The sequence below is a fragment of the Macrosteles quadrilineatus genome, unplaced genomic scaffold (genome assembly GCF_028750875.1).
Source record: "Macrosteles quadrilineatus isolate MER2022 unplaced genomic scaffold, UCM_ALF_1.0 Scaffold_7__1_contigs__length_78375512, whole genome shotgun sequence".
Classification (NCBI taxonomy): Eukaryota; Metazoa; Arthropoda; class Insecta; order Hemiptera; family Cicadellidae; genus Macrosteles; species Macrosteles quadrilineatus.
In genome coordinates this window covers 53,884,264-53,905,095 of record NW_026542600.1, presented here as the reverse complement: position 1 = coordinate 53,905,095, position 20,832 = coordinate 53,884,264, and the positions used below count along the sequence as shown (strand labels likewise).

Here is a 20,832-nt window from a genome sequence, read left to right as displayed (position 1 = left end):
AGCTTAGGCCTGGTAAGTTAAAAACTTCTTATATCAAAATAATTTGATGCTGGGCAGCAAGTGCGGTTAGGCCTATGGTGATAATCTGACATTCTAAAGGTCGCCAGTTCAGTCTGAGAAAAAGTAATTTTCCTACAGTTACCTAACAATGTACATGTTCTCTCACTGATTTGAGAAAGCAAAGTGGCCAATTCGCTCATCAGTGAGACAATGTTAACATTGTCTCACTGTAATTACTTTTTCTCACTCCAGATTTTCAACGTGAAGGCACGAAATAGTGAGCGCGTAACATGCAGGCAACGCCGTATGCGCGCGAAATTCCGTGGCAGCACTGGCTGTAAATCAGCTGGTCAGCTGTTGTACTGTTGTATTTGTCACTTCACATTAAATGTTAATATTAAAAGTTCACTTCTGTGTAAAAATAGGTTATGTTTCTTCACCAATTTATTTGTTTAATGGTAACTGTAGGAAAAGTATAATGTGTAACTCGAGTTTAAAGTACAATTGCCTCACTCGAGAAACCATTCCTCACTCGCCTACGGCTCGTGAGTAAGGATTTCTCCTTTTGTTGGTTCAATACTGGCCCATCAGTCCTCAATTATTGTTCTTTTCCTAAATGGTTGTGGCTAAAAAACTGATATTAATCAGTAAACAAATTTACACAGTTCGTTCAATCCCATTCTACACTCATGTTCTATTCAAATTTAGCTGAAAGTAACAGTAGGCACCTAAGTGGCATCTGTCCAGGGTTGCATTAAGGGTCAGTGGAGCCCTGGGCAAACCCAAAAGCAGTGCCCCCTTTTTTACTAGTGCAGGCAGGCGGTGGTTGAGGGGCACCCGGTGGGCGCCCCCAAACCTCCGGCGCCGCTGGGCATATGCCCAGTCTGCCCGTTTATAAATGTGGGCCTGCATCTGTCCAAAATTATGATCAGGTTGTAATTAAAAGAATAATTATTTTTTACCAAAATATATGTATTTTATTTTCCAAAAGGTTTTCTAAAACTACAGAAATTTTTTTACATGTTTGAATCTGGAATATACAAAAACATAATTTTTTCAGATGGACTAATAGAAGAAAAACAGTTTGATAGTACCTATATGTAAATTATACATTAACATTCTTAATAGATCCTTTAGTTCTGATTATAACATTTTTAAGACAAATTAAGTAGGTACTTTTATTGACTTTTTTAACAAGAAATACACAGCCTATTGGAGGAGACATAAACATTGATTATACAAATTATGATAAGCACAAATGTTTATAATATATGTTAAAAAGCCGTAATATGAGGTATTTGGTTACATTTCCAAATAGAACAACTGAAAATTCCAAATGAACCACAGATAATTTGTTTATAAAAAATACAGAAAACGATAACATTTCAATATAAGGCATAGTAAACCTGCTTGTCAGATCATGATGGACAAGTATCTTTCAATAATCTAAATCCAATAAAAATACAATACACAAGATGTAAAATCAGGAAGTATGTATATATTTTCTCCAGAAAACATTGTCCACTTTTCAGAAATGAAATAACTTATGGAGAGAAGTATATTTTGCTCCAGTGGAAGGAAAATGTAATGTTTTCCTAGATATTTTCAGTTAGGCTACGGTTACCTATTACATTTAGCTTGCATTTCCTAAAAAAAAATCTAACTGGATGTAAAAATAAACAAAAACTGTAAGACAATAATCACAAATAACTACACCTATTTAATGAATTCAGGAGTAGGCTAAATAATAAATACAACTAATGAATTCAGGAATAGGCTACATAAGAAGTTCAACTAGAATTCATGCAAAATATAAAGACTCCAAATTAAAACTCATCCTAATAGTTTACAATTTGACGAGAAATCCAACATATTAGAGAAAGAATTTTTGTCAATTAAGTCTAAAAATAATAAAATTAATAATTCGAAACACATCTCAAGCGAAATATGCAAATTGAATCCTTACTCATACAATTATGTTTCATTAAGATTTTGTGAGTTAGGCTACATGAAGACTATAAATGTACGGTATCTCATTTATGAAAAATTGCTAAAAATATTTTTAAATTCTGCAAACCAAAGATGAGTTAATTTTATGGCACTTATAAAAAGATTAAACTATGTACGGAATGTACAGTTTGTATACCTACAAATTTTAAAACTACAATATGAAAATGAGCTCTGCACGTATAACAGTTCAACTTACTGAAAAGGGTTTGCCTCTGGTGAATCTGGAGATCAAATCTACACTCCACTTAGGTTGGTCCATCGGTACCATATGACCAGCATTTCTAACAAGAACCACATTCAAATTTCTTGCTACTCTTGAATAACCAGCAAGTTCTTTTCCAACAAACCATTGTTTTCTTTGGGCGACTTTATAATCCTGGGCACCATTCCAGTTTAAGGCATCCACAAAACTTTCAGTCAGAGGAAAAGCAACAATTATATCCAACTGTCCGTTGTATATAAGCACCCGGTAATTGGCATTCAAAAGAAATTCGATTGTAGGTTTTACAGATTGCATGATATCTTCGATAAGATTTTTTTCAACATCAACAGCTTCAACATGAAAGGTGGCATTTCCAACATGGAGGTTTTTCCTGATATTTACATTAGAAAGGAATCTCCCCATATCTCCATAAGTGCTATAGTCTTGATTGTAGAGATAGTTGAAATAAAATGAAAAACCAGTCAAAGTTTTGAAAATTGATGTTCCATTGGTGAGATCGCCGTTTAACAGAGCATCAAATTGATTGAAGGCAGATTTCCAATTCTTTTGCTGAATGCTTTTTACAATCTCTTGTTCTTTTTTAAGAAACAAATTTCTACCATTGCTATCAAGCAATCCGATCTGGTACAAATAGTTACCATACTGCATCATGTGTTCGGGGTCACATAAACCATTGCCAATAGCCACTCCTTTAAGATTTATTTTGATTTCCGCTTGTTTATTTAGATTGTGAATTGCGTAAGCAGTAGATGGTACATACTTCCCAGCATAAGATTCCCCTGTGACAAAAAAGTCATTCTTTTGGTATTCTGGGAAAAGTGTAAAAAACTGATATAAAGCTGAATAGAGATGCTTACCAACTTCAGCCTCGTTTTTAACATAGCCATCGGCATTTGTAAAACTAAATCCAGTACCCACAGGATTATCAATATAGATCACATTATGATCGTGAGTCCAAGTATATTCGCGCAGCTTGAGTCCATGTTTCCTTTTCACTGAAAATGGTCCATGTTCGGCAAAGAGTCCATACAGTGATGTCGCACCTGGACCACCTTGAAGCCAAAGTATAACTGGAGCAGAAGCATTATTCTGGTAAGCAGGAAAAAACCAAAAAAACATATTTGAATTATAAGCTGGATCAACAGTAAAAAATCCTGCATAACTAGAAATGTTGCTTTTCATTGGTGTCATTTTGCATGCCACACGAGCTTCTTGAATTTTTTTTGCTTTTATGAGTGGAGTTAGGATGAGGGGGAGTCCGGGATCATCCCCAAACCCACCTTGAATTGGGTAATCATTTATCTTCGGGTATATGTGAAAAAGTCCGGAACAACAGTTTGCAATACAAAGAAAATACAAACCTATAAAAAATGAATAGAAACTGAACATTTTGTTGACTGTTTTCGATTTAAGTATGATTGCAAATAAAAAAAAAAACTTATTAAAAATCAAACATGCCGAGTATTGGTCAGTAAGCTAACAGCACAAATCAAAATGAACTCAACACTCAAAGTCACTGTGCACCACTGCAACTGCACGCACACACAACACAAACGACAAACACAATGGTAATGGTTTGGTTTTCGTTTTGTTTTCACTGTTGTTTTTGTTTTCAGTCAGGGACATGACAGTTGACAGTTAAGGCTTTTGAAGTTAAAAAAAAGGGAACGGCTGTGGGGTGGGGCCGGGGCAAACCTCAAAGGGTCAGCTGCGTTTGCTCTTCAGCGTTGCCAACGTACTGGCAGTTCAAAGTAAAAAACACTCTGTTAAAGAATAACAATTCCTAATGTATACTTACAGTTCCAAAACGAAAAAAGTAATTTTATTTTTGTATTTTATGGAGTGCTACCTTGTAAATATATTAAATATCATGTCGTATTAGATCATCATCAATTCCAAATAAAAATTCTTTATGACAATATCTTTATGACAATCAAGTATGACAATCTATATGGATGTCTTAGTGTTTTCAAAACCACCATAGTAACAATAATACGATTAATCTTGTAAGATAAAAGATATAACTTTTCTGTTAGTATGCTTTCCTAATACCTAGAACAGAATAAAATAATCATCTCGAATGTATGTGTTTTGAAATGAAATTACACTTTCACCGCGATGGTCGTCCTTCTCCTTTTAAGACAAAGGAGTAGACGATCTTGATTCAACTCAGCAGGATTTTTTTATCTGAAAAAAGGTGCTTGATACCGTGGATCACGACCTGCTGCTCCAAATAATGAGTAAGATAGGAATACGAGGCCATGAGTCGGGCTTACCTAACCTCTGCATTAGCATAGATACCAAATGGTATATAGTCAATAGCATAGACTAACCAACACCAGCTAGTATTTGCCCATATTATTAATAAATGAGCAGGTGTCACATGTCTGTTATGTTAGTTTATGGAACGTTTGCCAATTCTACCAGGCTGCGGCTTCGAAGGTGGCCGTGGACTGACCTTAGATGAACATCATTACCTCCACGATCAGTGATCACATCAATATGTTTAATAAAACATGAGCCCTGGAATTTCTGTGTTGCGTTTTTTAAAGAACACTGCAAACTACGACGTTAATTATATCCATACATAGGACTCATTTATCCTCAATTAGCATATGCTTTATCTCTATGGGGCCATGAATAACAAAGTTTCTGTTTAAATTCCCAAAAAATGTCCAGTAAGAAAATTGTTTGCCTTCCCAAATGCCGATCCTACAGACAATTAATTCTTCTACGAATCAATATTCTAACTCTTCCATCCATCTATAATTGTTGAAACTCTCACTTTTGTCAAACAAAATCTTCAAATCTCCAGCTGTTGCTGTTCTCCAATTTAGAAAAAACACGTCGCATTATACCATATTCTCTTCATAATTTCCATTATTTACCAGTTCACTCAATCTGTTTACAAAAACATTATTGTCTTTACAATAGCATCCACCCGTGTGGCGTTGTTGGTCTCCCATCGGGTGCCTCTCCCCGGGTGGATTGGGGAAAGCTCGTCAGATATGACGGGTGCCAGGGAAATAAAATACCCCGGGGCGAACCAAAACTAACACTGCTGCCTCTTGTAGTTTGGGAGAGGATCATAAAGGCTAAAGGAAGAAAACCTTGAGGAAAAATTACCTGGTCCTCCTGGAAAGGTGTTAGGCGTAAGGTTAACACCCTTACCCTGGATAATGCATTTGTTAGGAACCATTCAAATGAGCCTCAGAAATAATTTTGAACAGTATCACAATTTTTAATAGTGAGAGTTTGATTGTTTAACGTAAATGGGGTAACAGAGTGCTCGATCGAAGGCTAGGGTTGATAAAGGGTCATGAGGATAGACTCCCAAGTGCACAGTAGTTTCATCCAACAGGACCTCATCATCAAGCTCTCTTTTAGCGAATTTCCCATCATAGGGGATAAGCTATTACTGTAGTACTCATGGTAAGACCTGGATCCGGGACCAATTTACTTTTTCGTTTTGAGGTCCCTAGAGGCAAAAAAAACCAACCGTTAAAATGCATATATATGTGTGTGTGTGTGCGTGCGTGTGTCCATTATCACGATAACTCGAGCAAAAATGATCCGTTTTTGATTAATTTTGATATAAACCTGTAAACTCACATTATTATTCGAACGAGTTCGCGAGTCAGCATGATCGGACTATGAAGAACGGTTGTCAGACTTCGGAACGGTTATGGGGTGAAAGTATGGCCTATTTTGACCCTAAAAACATAGAAATTTGCAATTTTTTTATTATTTTGTAGAGCTTAAAAAACAACTTTGTCTGCGATCCCCGTTCAGGGTGATGTACACATTGAGGATCTTCGACAGCATCTTCGGCTAAACCACTGAGTTCTCGAAGGCGTATTGCTTAAACCTGGTTTTCCTGAGGAAGATTTTCAATGCAGAGCTTGACTCTCCTGAGCTGCTGAGCAGAATCAACGAATCAACTTTCGCTGCTCCAGACCATCCCGATCCCAGGACCTATTTGAGAGGGGGCATCTTTCTACAGTGTATGCCTACAACAGCACACTACCAAGACAACATTGTTTGGGAAACAGTATTCCTCCAAATCTCGACTTTTTCTCCTCATGTTTAATAACTTCCAAGAAAGAGCTGCTTGATTGTTTTTCATAATTAATTGCATCCCTGGTGATAGAGTTATCCTATGGTCCAGTTTTTATTGCATTTCTTATTTGCTTTCATATTTATCAAAATGTTGTTGCATATTTAATCAGCTCCTGAGCTTATCTTGTTTTTTCAACTGATGAATTATTTGTTTGATTTCGGATTCTACTGTTGGGAATTAAAAAAATGCGTTATGGCTACCGGTAATGTTTTGTCTAAAAGCTATAGTGTTTGTGGCTCTACAATTATATATACAGGGTGTTTATTTAAAAACTTGCATATTTATTTATATAAAAACCGCAATGGATAGAAATATGCAGTTTTCGGGAATCATCTATTGATGTAGGGGGCCCCATTGTTTTGAATTCAACGTTACATTCACATTCCCCCCCTTTCCCCCCTGCCCCTAACTTAATTTTTTAAATAGCAAGGTACCCCTTGTGACATATCAAATGAAAGAGCATGAAAAAAGAAAATGTTTGGTGAAATTTATTTTTCATTTGATATATCACAAGGGCGGGTACCTTGCTATTAAAAAACAAGTTATGGGTAGGGGAAAATGGGGGGGGGGATTATCTCACAAATTCATAAGCCGATTTTAAATTTTTTTCACCAAAAATTTTCTTTTTTCATGGTCTTTCATTTGATATGTCACAAGGGATACCTTGCTTTAAAAAAAAATTAAGTTCCGGGGGGGGAGGGGGGAATATCTCACAAATTTATGAACCGATTTTCAATTTTTTTCATCAAACATTTTCTTTTTTCATGCTCTTTTATTTGATATGTCACAAGGGGTACCTTGCTATGTAAAAAGATTAAGTTGGCGGCAGGGGGGGAAAGGGGGGGGAATGTGAATGTAACGTTGAATTCAAAAAAATTGTGCCCCCTACGTCAATAGATGATTCCCGCCAACTGCATATTTCTATCTATTGCGGTTTTTACATAAATAAAGATGCAAGTTAAAAAAAAAAACACCCTGTATGTATATTTACAGAGTGATCAACTCAAGGAGGCCACCATTGGGATATCGGAAACGGTAAGAATTATAGAAAAGTTTAAAGAGGGACATTCCTTTATTTTTTGTTGCAGTTAAAAATATGATTTTAGTTTTTTTTTAATTCAGCCACCATTTTCCAAAATTAACTCTAAATTTCAAAAAACTAAATTCATATGGTGGCCAGCTAGCGTTGATTACCCTGTGTAGTGTTTTACATTTAGTATTCTTAAGTTGCATGATTACAGAATTTGACCCGCTTAAGAAAAAGCAGGAATTAAATAAATGTAAATGGAAAAGGAAAAATGCGTCACAGCTGTAGGCTGTAGCCACTGTCTTGTCATTGTCCCCATATGAGTCATTACTCAATACTCATTAGCCAATAGCCAATAATATTATCCATGATACATTGATATATTATGATATTATCAATTTATTATTGTTATTGTTGATGTTTTGTTAGAGTTTATCCATCCATCCTATTCCTATCCTATTCATAATCATCACATCATCACCACGACCACATCACATTATACTTCTCATTTTAAACTTAACCTAATCTAATTTCAAACGAACGTTTCTGATATATAGTGTATATTTAATTAATTAGTCTTCTTGTATGCAATCCAACATTGACGATGTACGAAACCGGGACCCTGTTTACCCTATTTTATATAATTTGCTCATATTGTTTCGTATTCAAAACAAATGAATTTCTTACTGCTGGATTGACTGTAGAAAGCCTATTCGGAAGGATCATAGGCAGTGAAACGGAAAATTTTGTTTTTTATCACATCAAACGATCAACATACACAATGTTCATTCACAGTTTTATTCCAATAGGTAAGCATTAATTATTAGAAAATTAGCGTAGCCCAGTTAAGAAACTGTACCCGAAAACTGGTCCAAATCATATGGTTTTTAAGACAAGAGGACAGTAGGCCTAGTTTACCCAGTTATTTTTCTGACTATGTTTTATTGGTCACCTAACTTACTGGTCCTAAAGCTAGTCTACTAACTTAGACCAGGTATGCAAGTACCTCTGCATACTAAGTTATACAAAGAGAAATAATGATTAAGCTGTTTTGTGTAGATTATAGACCTAGGCCTACCTTACCTTTGTCTTAGGCTGATAAGCCAGATTTTGCTGGTCTCTGGGAGACAGGTAGCTTTAACTTAAGGTAACTCTCTTATTGCTTCAGCGACCACTGGCTGCCCACATGACTTATACATAGGCCGAGACCAAACTGTAATCCACTGTTTCTTTTTATCACTCATAAGGCCAGTCTCAGGTGTATGAGATGAGTGGTCAGTGCCGGATTTACCACTAGCCCATGGCCTAGGGCTGCAAGCAAAAGGAGCCGCAAAGGCCTGACAATTTCTTTTTTCAGAGCAAAATTTTTTTTCTAAATATCAATGCTGAGATTGCGGGTGAAAATTATGATGTCCCCGTGATTGCGACCCATGGGAGATATTCACGATGTTGCCGGTGTTGCGGGTGTCGATGATAATGCCCCCGTGATTGCAAACAACGGGGGATGTTTAACATTTTGCCGTTGTCACATGTGTCAATGATGATATAGCCCTAATTGCGGCCCACAGGAGATATTCACGATTTTGCCACTGTGGCGGGTGACGCTGATGATATCGCCGTGATTTCGGCTCATGGGAGGTGTTCATGATTTTGCCGTGGTCGTGTGTGTCAATGATGATGTAGCCCTGATTGCGGCCTACGGGAGATATTAACGATTTTGTCACCGTGGGGGGAGACGGTGAGATCGCCGTGATTTTGGCTAATGGGAGATGTTCATGATTTTACCGTGGTGGTGGGTGTTGATGACGATGTCTCTGTGATTGCCCACAGGGGATGTTCACGATTTTTTCTGCAATCACCAGGAATTTCCCCCATTGGGATGGGGGCCTCTCGATTAATTTGGCTTAGGGCCGCAGGTAGCCTAAATCCAGCACTATGGGTGGTTGAGGTTTTTATTAAACCTCACCAAAACATCACCACTTATTTTTTATTTGTTTATCTCAGTAAGTTAAAAGCCGTGATCACATTAAAATCCAAATCTCCTGCGTAACTGTGGACATGATCATCGTGGAGTTTCCATGACCTCAGGAGTGCGTTCATGGAAACTCGTCATTGTTTCCGTTGCAACATCTTGTACATCATCCGCGGTCTTGAAAACATCATCATTGTCTCCTGTGGTCACAGAAACAACCTTTTTTCCACGATTGTACCAAAATGATGAATAAACTATCTTCTTCGGTCTTGAAATATCATCTTTGTCTCCCGCGGTCACGGAAACAATGTCACCTTTTTCGCGATCGAGTAGTGACAGCTTGACCTTCTGGACAGCAGCACCCCCCCCCCCCATGGTGGGTGTTATTTACGTCACTGCTCTTTCCATGTGGTATGACTATGTGAAGCGCAATATAGCCTACATGCAAGGTTAGAGGAACCTGTGACTGTACTTTCAGACTGTTTTAAAGCATGTTGCATACCACACAGTTCGTCACTCCCTGCTAATGGGGTAGTATTCCTCATGTATTTGTCTTTATGCAAACGGAGACCTGTGATTGAGTTTTAAAAAAATTTCGCTTTAGCCTATATCTTTTATTTTACATTAAACTTAATAGTTTTTATAGATCTCTTAACTTAGCCTAGTCCTTATTTTTCATGCTAATTGTGATAGTAAAATAAAAATAAAAAATAATTTAGTTAATGGTTTATTGGACAGAAAAAGCCGTGAATAAGTTTGACAATGAAAAAACTTTATTGATTTAGTGATTTTTACCATGCTTCCAACTTTAATTATTATTTAATTTTTCTATCCGATCTTTTAGCTTTTTAGCGACCTTGTTGCAGCTAATTTTTGTTGGGTAGCCAACACTCATCAGCTGTAGGTTGCAAATTTTATTACCAGGACTAAGGGGGGGATAGGTTTATTCGCTAATAGTCCAGAATTTTAAATTTACTTTTTGTTAAAAAAACTATTAAGTTAGGTACCTATATGTAACCTTTTATATCCTAAGGCAAAGGCCCTAGCCCAAAACCGTTGTACTTCAGGCTGGGCCTAGAAGCTTGTGGTGTATTATAATTTATGATAAAATCTTATGGTGGTTGGTGGGATTTGAACCGGGGACTACGTGGACTGTAGTTCTGTCCTCTACCAAAAGACCAGCTTACTCCCCATGGTACATGTTATTACATTTACAGAAAGTTCGGAAAGTAATTACTGTACTTCTAATACACTTGCAACATATCTGTGCTATACTAACTTACTGACAAAATAGTGATCGATTTTGAATAGAAGAATAACATTGGGCAGGTTATGTAGCTTATGTAGGCTAGCTCTAATGATGGTATCGAAAAATTGTATTAATTTCATAGGGTTAATTTAGGACTGCCAAATGAATATTAATTGTGCATTTAAAAATAAATTATTGTTTACATTTAAGACACATTTGTTTACATTGTACATGTTTTAAGTGTTAAAAGACGTTTCTTTTATTTACTTTCCGTAAATTTAATAACACGTACAATGCTGATCAAGAAGTTATTTACATTTAAGAGGCTAAATACTTATCTAGATGCCAATTTTCATTTGATCTTTCAGTTTTGAAATATATAATTGAATTAAAACAAATTAGTTCTTTTCTGTAGGTTACAATATTGGTATGTTTTGGATTGCATACTATCCCTTGATACAGAAAGGTTTATGCCTGATGAACATTATCGGAACGATTGGCCTAATTCTTCCGATAACAACAGGAGTCATTGTGTACAGGTGGAGGAAAAACAACTGGGAAGAACATCCAATATCAAAAAGGCTTGCTTTATTCAGTGGAAATGCTGGTCAAATGAATTGGCGAACTTTGGCATCTGATATCAATGTTGAGTTCCGAAGGTGAGTAAAACTTAAGAAGGCCTATTATCACCAGTAGTAGTAAATGAGTTTGCTAAGATATTGGTGTACCTTTTCACACTGGTTGGTTATGTTAGACTTCATGATTTAAAACTCTAACATTATAATTAGGTATACATAAAAACATAAACCTAAAACATAAAAACTTTAAAATGGACTTAATGTTCTAAATCATTGCCAGTCATCGAAACTAGGATCATCTGTTGGTACCGTAGGTAATTACCGGTAAGATAATAAGATAATTACCTTAATAAGATAATTACCTTAATAAGATAATTACCGGTAACTATTGTTTGGTTTAAATGATACAGTGGCTGGACATTACATTTAATTTAGCTAAAATAATTAGGCCTAGTAGTAGTAATTAGTTTGTAAAATTAATTTTAAAACTAGAGGCCTATGATTAAATTGATTTAAAAAAAAATTTTAAAAATAAATCTTTATAAGTATATTTTTTTCTTTATTGGGTTAGGATTGCTTTGTTTGCAATATAAAAAAAAAAGAAAGTATTCTCCCCCGTTGGTTGTGATTGTTGGCAAATTTTTTTCCAAAGTAGTGTAAAAAAAACATCAAATATAGCTCCAAAGTGTGGAGACAGGTAAATAGACAAAATATGATAGCTCTGTGTATTTAACTGCCGGTTTAGAAGTAAGGCATAGTGACAGTAAAATTACAGAGAAATACATGTACTGAATTTTCACTCAAAAGTTTTAACTCTACTTTCTTTTACAACATGCTTCGTGGTTAATAGATTTTAATGTGAAATTGCATGGAAGATTGAGTTATCCATTAATAGTGGTGTTAACACAAAATAGCTATAACTGCAACAGAGAGCCGTAGGCCTAAAAAGTGTCGTGAGAATTGTGGTTGCACTCACAAAAATGGTAATTTTTTGATTGATTTAGGTATAGTTTTATTTTATTCATCTTTGCATCTTGAATTGATTTGTGATAATATAAATAGATTTACATACCTTACGTCATCAATCTTTATTTAGTCTTTGGCGACTAGTTTTTAAACAACAGTTTCATTTTTAAGCCTCTTACTTCATAAAATCATTGGAAGACATTTTCGTCGTCAATAGACAAAAATATAACATGTTCGTGTGTGTTGAATGTTGTATTGATGGCGACAATATGTTCCAATGATTTTATAAAGCAAGATGATTGAAAACGAAACTGTTGTTTCGAAACTAGTCCCCCAGGACAAATTTGGATTTATGATGTAAGGTATGTAAACCTATTTATATTGTATAGTTGTTAGCCCACAGATGATAGATTTTAATTGCAGTTAAAGTTCCTTTTCTCAATTATATTCAAAACTAACAGTAAATCCCCTTTCCAGGGTGAATAAAATTATCATTAAGTGTGGTACACTGGTGGATGTGGTAGTGACGGAAAACTGGATTATCAAGGTGACTCCTTACAACATGTACTTTGCCCATCAGAGCAACACTACACTCTCACTGGACACAGCTGATACTCACGCACTAGCAGTGAACGGCTCAGGGTCTGCGCAGTTCCTTAACATCAAGGTATCCTTCACTCAGAGAGGTTCCCATCATTTCTACATCAGGTAATCTTAATATCACGTTTGTTTATTGATTGAATTGGTTTTGAGTAGGCCTAGCTACTTAGATTTTTTGTAGTCTTAAATCACTAAATATACAAATAGAAGGTTATTTTACCTTGAATTTGTCAAGTGCTTCATTCTTTGACCTCATCTAAGGGTGGGTGATAATGTCGCCTACTTCAGGTATGTACTGCAACAAAGGCCGCTACATGGATACTGCAGAGGAATACAAAATTAATGAGGACTCTAAGGAAAATCCTGGAGAAATTCTTAACAATTAAATGAGTTTTAAATTCAATGAATTAATTCAACTTAAACTACAACAGTGGTAATAAAAGTAAAAAGGTCATCGCCCTACCAACAAAACTGCAGTCTGCACATATCAACTGAGCCTAGTGTTTACTGTTGGCCTCAGCAGTTGTCAAATACCGTATTTAATTTTTATGTATGGTCTCTTGGCAAGAACCGTATCAAGGTAAAATAGTCACCATCCATCCTTAGAAGAGGGTTGGGAATCACTAGACAAATTAAAGGTTAGATAACCTCTTATTTACAAGATATTTAGGATTGTTTTCAGTGCCAAATTTAAGTTACTTGCGGCCCTAGGTTAAAATAACCCGAGCAGCTCCTGCCTCCCAGGTGAAATTGTGAACATCTCTTGTGATCTCGGGGACGCCATTATCATCACCAGTGATCATGGCAAAGTTGTGAACATCTCCCACTATGTGATAGAGGCAATTAATTAATATTACACAATGAAAATTCAATTTTGTTTAATAAAAGTTGTTTTAGTACAAAACGATGCGGCCCCCTTTTGCTTGTGGCACTAAGCTGCAACATAGTCGTTGATCACTCTAATGGCATAGCCAGAGCCATTTCACTCACTTATATTCCAGCTGTCGAGGGTAAGACGTACACTTTGGTCTTGTTATTATCAGTCACTCTTACTGTCTTAGTCACCATCCTGGTTTGAACTGTACAACATCGAGGTTATGCTGTATGTGTGTATTTATATTTCAAAAACTACAACTCAGTGATAGCAAAGCTAACCACATTTCTACTGCAGATTTTTCTAATATAAAAATATTTTCCCCAAGTGGAATAGTATATTTCATTACTAGAACCGAAAGTGGTATTTTCCGACACTCTCACAAGTCTCATGAACATCAGACAGGAAACCCAAATCTCACATGCAAGGCAAAGCCGAGCAGGTGAGAGTCATTTTCACGTACGAGGCAAAGCCGAGGATGGGAATAATGGAGCAAGTATCGGATAATAGCTTTCGGTTCGAGCTATGAACGATACTTTTCATCACGACGCAAAAATACACACATACTGAACAACATATCTCAGTAGAAGTTTTAGACCACTCTTTATCATTGAAAATACACTTCACAACGTACATAAGTGTAGATTTTTTAGATAAATACAGAGTGGCTGAAAAGTAACTTAAACCCCCCCTCCTTAACTTTTCAACCATTTGAGATATTTGAAATCTGTTTGTGGCAACCTTCTTAGCTATGAGAGGCTACAATAATTATGGTCAATTTTGAAAATTTTGCCCTTAAGAGTAGCGGGCACCATCAATAACAAAATGGCAGTTAAAAATCACTTTCAACAACCATTGTCTTCATCATTTTTAGCTGCCATTTTGTTAAAAGGTCCAATTTATATTTTTTTTATGTTAATTATTATGTTTCGTCAAGACCTGTAAAATGATACCAAACTCGACTATACTTGCTATTTGAAAATTTTTAGCTACCCCTAAGGGCAAAATTTTCAAAACTTACCATAATTATTGTAGTCCTTCATATCCAAACAGGTTGCCGCAAACCGATTTCAAATATCTTAAATAGTTAAAAAGTTAAAGGGGGTGCAAGTTAATTTTCAGCCACCCTCATGTTATTTGGATTTGAAATGTTTTAGGGCACCATTTTGTTATCAGTGGGCCGATTTTGGTTTCTTTTATGTCAACTGTTATGTTTTGTCAAGACCTGTAAAATGATACCAAACTCGACTATACTTGTCATTTGAAAAATTTGGGCTACCCCCTACCCCCGCTGCCCCTAAGGGCAAAATTTTGCTATTGGCTAAGAAGATTGCCACAAACAGATTTCAAATATCTCAAATGGTTGAAAAGTTAAGGGGGGTGTAAGTTACTTTTCAGCCACCCTGTATATTAATAGATATTTTGTCACTTACCGTACTTTAATTGACTTCACATTTTGTTATTTGTACCAGTTTCTAAGCTTTCTGTATTCCCCTTCTTATTCCCGTGGTTTATCTGGTGGAAGGTGAGTTACCTCTGAAACTATTTTCATCAAATCATCAGTAATGTTAGACAAACATTGAGCAATTTCAAACACGCACTATGCTAAAAGCCAACAAAACAAACTAACGCCAGTTTCTGTATAGATTTAGATTGTGCAACAATAAAAACAGCTGATTTCAATCATTAAAACAAACCTAACAAAACACTAGCACATATAAATGGAGAACTAATCGAGAGCGAGGGAAAATCAGCTGATCGTTTTTCCCTAGCTCTAAATTAGAGCTTGGGAAACAACTACTTTCTTTCATATCAACTGTTATCGAAAATAGTTACTTTCAGTAAGGAGATATGAAAACATATTTAGGCTATATAAATATTTACATTAATATTGTCCAGTGTTCTCAGCAGTTCTATGCTGTCAGTTTTTCTCAGTTTTGATAGTGCTACAATTTTTGCAACTTTTGCAACCCACAATGGTTTTATGTTCACTTTGCGCAGAATAAAAAACGCCCACAAAAAGCTGATCACGTTGTAATCACTTACTTGTAGTTGTTTAGATACACTCACTCAGCATAAACTATATGTTCTCAATGTTGTCTATATGTTGAATGGTGAGAATGAACGGGTATATGGGGTGCATGAGATTTGGAACATTCGTTCACCTTGGATGACTCGCTTGAATCAAATCTTGACCGAAAGACTTACCTCTACTGCAATTAACTTGAGGCTGCCTCTGGAAAACTATACCCCGGTCCCTCATGACGTAGAAACCGGTTTGGGAGGTAATATACCGGCAACCTGCCATGTTAGTGTACAAGTAATGATTATCCTTCTCTAAAAAATTATGTGTTCAATATTATTTTTTTCAGATTAAATGCTCTAGACTATAAAGATCTGAAAGACAAAGTTCTACGACCTATCCAAGTTGCCCAAGATATTGTATTCCACCAAACGAAAGCTGAGCAGTTTGTGGAAGTATTCAAAGAGCAAGTTTACCTAAACCCTCGACATCACCCTACTGAGGTAACATAAAAACTATGATAATAAATGCTCAATGCTCCTGTTTTTTATGTTAAAATATAATAAATTTAATTAGTAAGCCATGCCATCCCTAAGTTTTTTATATTCAGTTTTAATTAGGAATACTCTTTTACACCGTTGTAAGCTACATGGGAAGCAACTTTAAAACTGTAAAAAATATTGGGGAGGGGCTCAGTTACATTGTTTGTATAGAGTAGGGTCACGTGCTGAAAACATTGCCTAAATTGATTTTTGAGGGATAATGAAGCAAATAAAAAGATGCATTATAGGGTCAAGTTCTCTGTTTAGTGCTCCTATGCAAATAATATTAAGGTGAGTCGGTGGTTCAGTTAGTAGCGTCACGGACATCGGGCCAAAGGCAGTTTTCGGATCCTGGTCACTGCCACTACTTTTTATCAGTACAGTTCACCCTTGTATTGTATTGGCTCACCCCATGCTTTGCTATATACATTCCACACACAGGTTCCTAGCTTATGTGGACGGGAAAATGCAAAGTTAAAAGAGACCGCCAACCTTATAAAAAAATTTAAAAACAAGAAATACCAAAGTACACATTTTGACAACAGCGACACCTATTTTAAATGTAGGTTATGATCACTGTATCTAATGTATATAAACTTACAACACTTAAATAAGAATAACGATAAAAGTTACCGAAATAATGAATGGTTCAATTTATATGTGGTTTCTTACTTTATTGTTTTTGTTTATAATATGAGCTCAGTAGAATTCCAACTATTCAAACTCCAACCCATCCAAATTGCCAATTATCTGAATTGCTTTCAGGAAGAGTTGAAACAAACCTTAAAAACCACAGTACAGTAATAAGAATTCTTACAGAAAGAAGAAGACGTGATCGCGACTAAATCCAAAATTTCTCTCGGTCGTGTGGACACCATCATTGTCACCAGTGGTCATGGAAACATTGTCATCCTCTCCTGCGGTCTTGTAGACATGATCTTTGTCTCCAGTGGTCCCGGAAACATCCCCATCATCTTCTGTGATCACAGCAAAATGTTAAATATACCCCATGGTCGTGTTGACATCTTCGTCTCCCGTGGTCACGGAAAATCTAACCGTCCACCGTAATCGCGGCGAAAGCGTGAATTTTGGGATTGCAAAATCGGTAGATGCATTCTGCCATCACAATGGTAAAAGATCGACTCTACTCGGCCTATTTTCTGTAAAATACCCCCAAATTCTGTAAAAATCCAATTTTCCAAATGTTTGACTATCCGAATGTGTTATGGCCACAATGATTCGGATAATTGGAGTTCTACTTTAGGTTACTTCAAAATCTTGTTTTTTACCTAGTCTTTCATCACGTGCCTGCCATTAGCAGATTTTAAACTAGGGCAGCTTGTTTTAACTTAATCAATTAAATTATCTTTGTTATTCTTTTCTGTAATATATTTAATTACCGGTACACTGTAATATTATTATGCAGAAAAATGAGAAACCCTATTGCAATGTAAAATTCTTAAAGGGTAATCGAGATTCTTATTCTTCTTATAGAGGGGGAGGCTGAAGCCCCTTAGATATCATGCAGGCAACACCCTTGATATCTAATGGGCAAAGTGGTAACTGCATCAGAAATTGCCTCAACCTGTAAACCATTGTGTATTCGGAAAATAATTTCTCAATTGACTACTAGTTTTTGTCTTCTTGTATAATGCATCATTCACTGGCTACTTTAAAGTTTTAAACTATATTAGTTCATCGATCCTTTAATTATTTATTTATAATAATTTTACACTGCATATTAACAATTTTTTAATAGTAACAATGATTGTATTGTTGAAATGGATGGAGTTACCAGTTATCTTATTATCTGTAAATAAATTTGTTGGCTTTAAAATATTTTTCACATCTCTAAAATCGTTAAAACTCATTCCCTCAAAACTTTTATCGTTAAAAAATTAATATAATTAAATTTTTCTTCCCATATTACTATACAATTTTACTTAATCTGTTCTGTTTTAGGAATTAGAAATGTGCATTGGATGTATGGTGAATTTATCCAACATCAAATTAGTGAAACACTGTATAGATGAAGGAATTGACCCATGCGGTAACTGTTACTGCCGGCCCATGTGGTGCATTTCCTGCATGGGACGATGGTGAGTTTCTACATTCCTTGTTGGTAGAAGTTACTAATATTTAGCTCTGTTGACACTCTAGAGGGATATTCAATCATTGAATGTTAGCTAAACTATTGTTTTATGCCAGTTGGCCTATAGATACAAGCTAAATCACATGTGAAATTTATTTGTATGATCATGACATCTTATTGGGTAACCTTCATCCAATATTATTGGATGAAGGTTACCCACTCAATCATGAAAACCGTAAAATCGGTTTGAATTAAGTCAACTGGAAATAAACCAGGGTTGAGCCATGCAGTTAAAACTCAAAAATATGGGTGGGCCAATTCTGATTCTTCAAAAAGGTTCCCAATACTTTATGACTTTAGATTCTAGAATCTCCCGTGATCGCAGCAAACTCATGATCTGCTGCATTTGTTGTATCATCATGTTGGTGGTGGCTTTTATGATTTTCGTTTGATCACGGTGTAAGGTACCAAATTTCAACGGGGGTTGCGTAAACAAACACTAGAACTTGCCAATTTACATCCACTACAGCCTACGCTTAGGTCTATGTGTTTGCCATCGTTTGGCTATGTGCAAGGTATCAAAGGCTAAGGCTTAGAAACCAAAACGTATAAACACACATTCACACTAAATATTTATTTGCAATCACATTCCAAACCAACCGTATTCCATTTTACTTTGATAAAGTATCCAACATGATTAATGTTCTACACCACCATTGTATTAAATTTAATTCATACGTTCTAAATTTTAAGTGCTATTATTTGGCTAGCAGTAACCATAGCAAAGACGTACGCCCAACCATTCACATTAACAGTAATGATTGTGTGCTATTGAACAACAATGACAAAAATTGTAGTTTACAGTGGCAAATTCTTGACTTTGCGGGAAAAAATGTTTATAAACTGCTGTTCGAATGGGGTGAAGTCAGATTAATAAGGGTTTGTTGTATCATGTTTCAGGTTCGCTTCTCGTCAGGATCAAGATCATCCTGAAGTATGGTTGTCCTCAAAGTGTACTTGTCCTATGTGCCGCAGTGTATTCTGCATCTTAGACGTCAGTTTGATACAAGAAACACAAGCGGATGAACTGAACTGAGTTAATAAACATGACAGTTACCAAGGAAAATGTATATTTTGGAAATAAGTGCTTAACTTTGTACCGCTCAGTTTCAGCTGTGATTTTATAAGATTTTATATTTAAAGAGAAGAAAGAAGTTTAAGTGTTTGTTTATAGGTTTTGAGAAAAGATAGAAGTTTTCATTTATTTTTGTTCTGAGAGAGCAGGAAGTCTCTGTTTTTAGAGAATTTCCCTATAGGGAAGTAGCTATTACCGTAGGTCTCATGGTAAGACTTAGGCCCGGGACCGATTTACTTTTTCATTTTAATGTCCCCAGAGGCCAAAAACACCATTCGTTCAAATTTTTATATATGTATATATATATATATATATATATATATATATATATAGGTATATATATATATATAGATTTATATATATATATATGTGTCCGTGAACACGATAACTTGAGTAATTTTTATCCGATTTTGATGAAATTTGGTTTGAAGGTGTAAGGCGGGATAAACTTGAATGAGTTCGCGATCCAGCATGATCGGACCATGGGAACAGGGTTTAATGGGGGGTTTTATGGGGTAAAAATTGGTTTTTCTCACTTTTTACCCTCAAAACACAAAATTTCCCAATTTTTCTCTAAACCTTCTTAAAGAGCTTAAAAAAACAAACAATTCAGTATATCAAAGTGTTTTTGTACGGTTATTGGTTACGGAGAAAACTAAAAAAATGATAAATTTAAAATTCCCATGTTATTCTTATGGAGAATATTGTAAAATGTTGTAGTTTGCTTGTTTATGGATATATTTTGATCAAACTTGGCAAATTTATTTATTTTATAGTAAGCTATCAATATTTTACTAAAAACACACTACTTTATTAGTTTCCTTGTAGCAGCAAACCTAGGTACTCGTTAAACCTAATGTTATTTAAATAGATCAATTGAAAATCAATTCGGCCAAATGGAAATTCGCTTAGACGGCAGGTTTGCTGCGGCGGGGGTATTTTCTACTCCGAGAGAAAGTGAAAGTTTTAGTTTTTTTTAGAGAAGAAAGAAGTTTAATTTTGTTATTTTGCTCTTATAAATTAAGTACTGTTATAAAAGGGGTAGACCATAATCCTCTTTTCCCTGAGGATCGTCCTTACTTATTTGTGGTTTTACGTGAAAGAAGAACTGCCCATCTGCCTTATCGACAGTTTAATATTTCGCAATAAATAGTTTAATTTGTATTTGTGTTTAAGTAAACCATTAGTAGTCCATAAATAAAAATGTTTCTCAGGTGGATCAGTAGGTAAGATGTGTTTTTGAATGAAACCTCATGATTAAAAATATTGTAACATGTTGACTTCTGGTTTACAAAGAAGTGGACAATAGTGTAATACCCAAACCCCAACTAAGAAAACAAAATGTAAATAAATTGTCGCTCAATGCATTATTTCCTAAATTTTTTCCAAACAGTTGTGTAATATTAATACTTTTGCATAAT

The 20,832-nt window shown here is 35.5% G+C and overlaps 2 protein-coding genes across 3 annotated transcripts; one reads left to right on the top strand and one right to left on the bottom strand.

Moving 5' to 3' along the window:
• Window positions 1-951: 951 nt before the first annotated feature.
• LOC128998636 (venom serine carboxypeptidase-like) lies at window positions 952-3,802 on the bottom strand. Its single transcript, XM_054424858.1, has one exon. The coding sequence runs from the start codon at window positions 3,620-3,622 to the stop codon at window positions 2,198-2,200; it is 1,425 nt and encodes a 474-aa protein (XP_054280833.1). The 5' UTR covers window positions 3,623-3,802; the 3' UTR covers window positions 952-2,197.
• A 3,906-nt stretch (window positions 3,803-7,708) lies between these two features.
• LOC128998483 (transmembrane protein 129-like) lies at window positions 7,709-19,569 on the top strand. 2 transcript variants are annotated; one of them, XM_054424632.1, is made up of 6 exons: window positions 7,709-8,189; window positions 11,017-11,260; window positions 12,623-12,853; window positions 15,992-16,145; window positions 18,147-18,283; window positions 19,237-19,569. In XM_054424632.1, the coding sequence occupies exons 1-6, from the start codon at window positions 7,985-7,987 to the stop codon at window positions 19,370-19,372; spliced, it is 1,107 nt and encodes a 368-aa protein (XP_054280607.1). In that variant the 5' UTR covers window positions 7,709-7,984; the 3' UTR covers window positions 19,373-19,569. The 2 variants fall into 2 exon arrangements, with proteins under 2 accessions (XP_054280607.1, XP_054280608.1); XM_054424633.1 differs by having other exon boundaries at window positions 8,083-8,189; window positions 11,141-11,260.
• Window positions 19,570-20,832: the final 1,263 nt, after the last annotated feature.

Bases quoted from the DNA above. Each gene is read 5' to 3' on its own strand.
- LOC128998636 (XM_054424858.1), bottom strand. From the start codon at position 3,622: ATGTTCAGTTTCTATTCATTTTTTATAGGTTTGTATTTTCTTTGTATT.
- LOC128998483 (XM_054424632.1), top strand. From the start codon at position 7,985: ATGTACGAAACCGGGACCCTGTTTACCCTATTTTATATAATTTGCTCA. The intron at 12,854-15,991 runs GTAATCTTAATA...TATTTTTTTCAG, and splicing joins TCCCATCATTTCTACATCAG to ATTAAATGCTCTAGACTATA. The intron at 18,284-19,236 runs GTGAGTTTCTAC...ATCATGTTTCAG, and splicing joins ATTTCCTGCATGGGACGATG to GTTCGCTTCTCGTCAGGATC.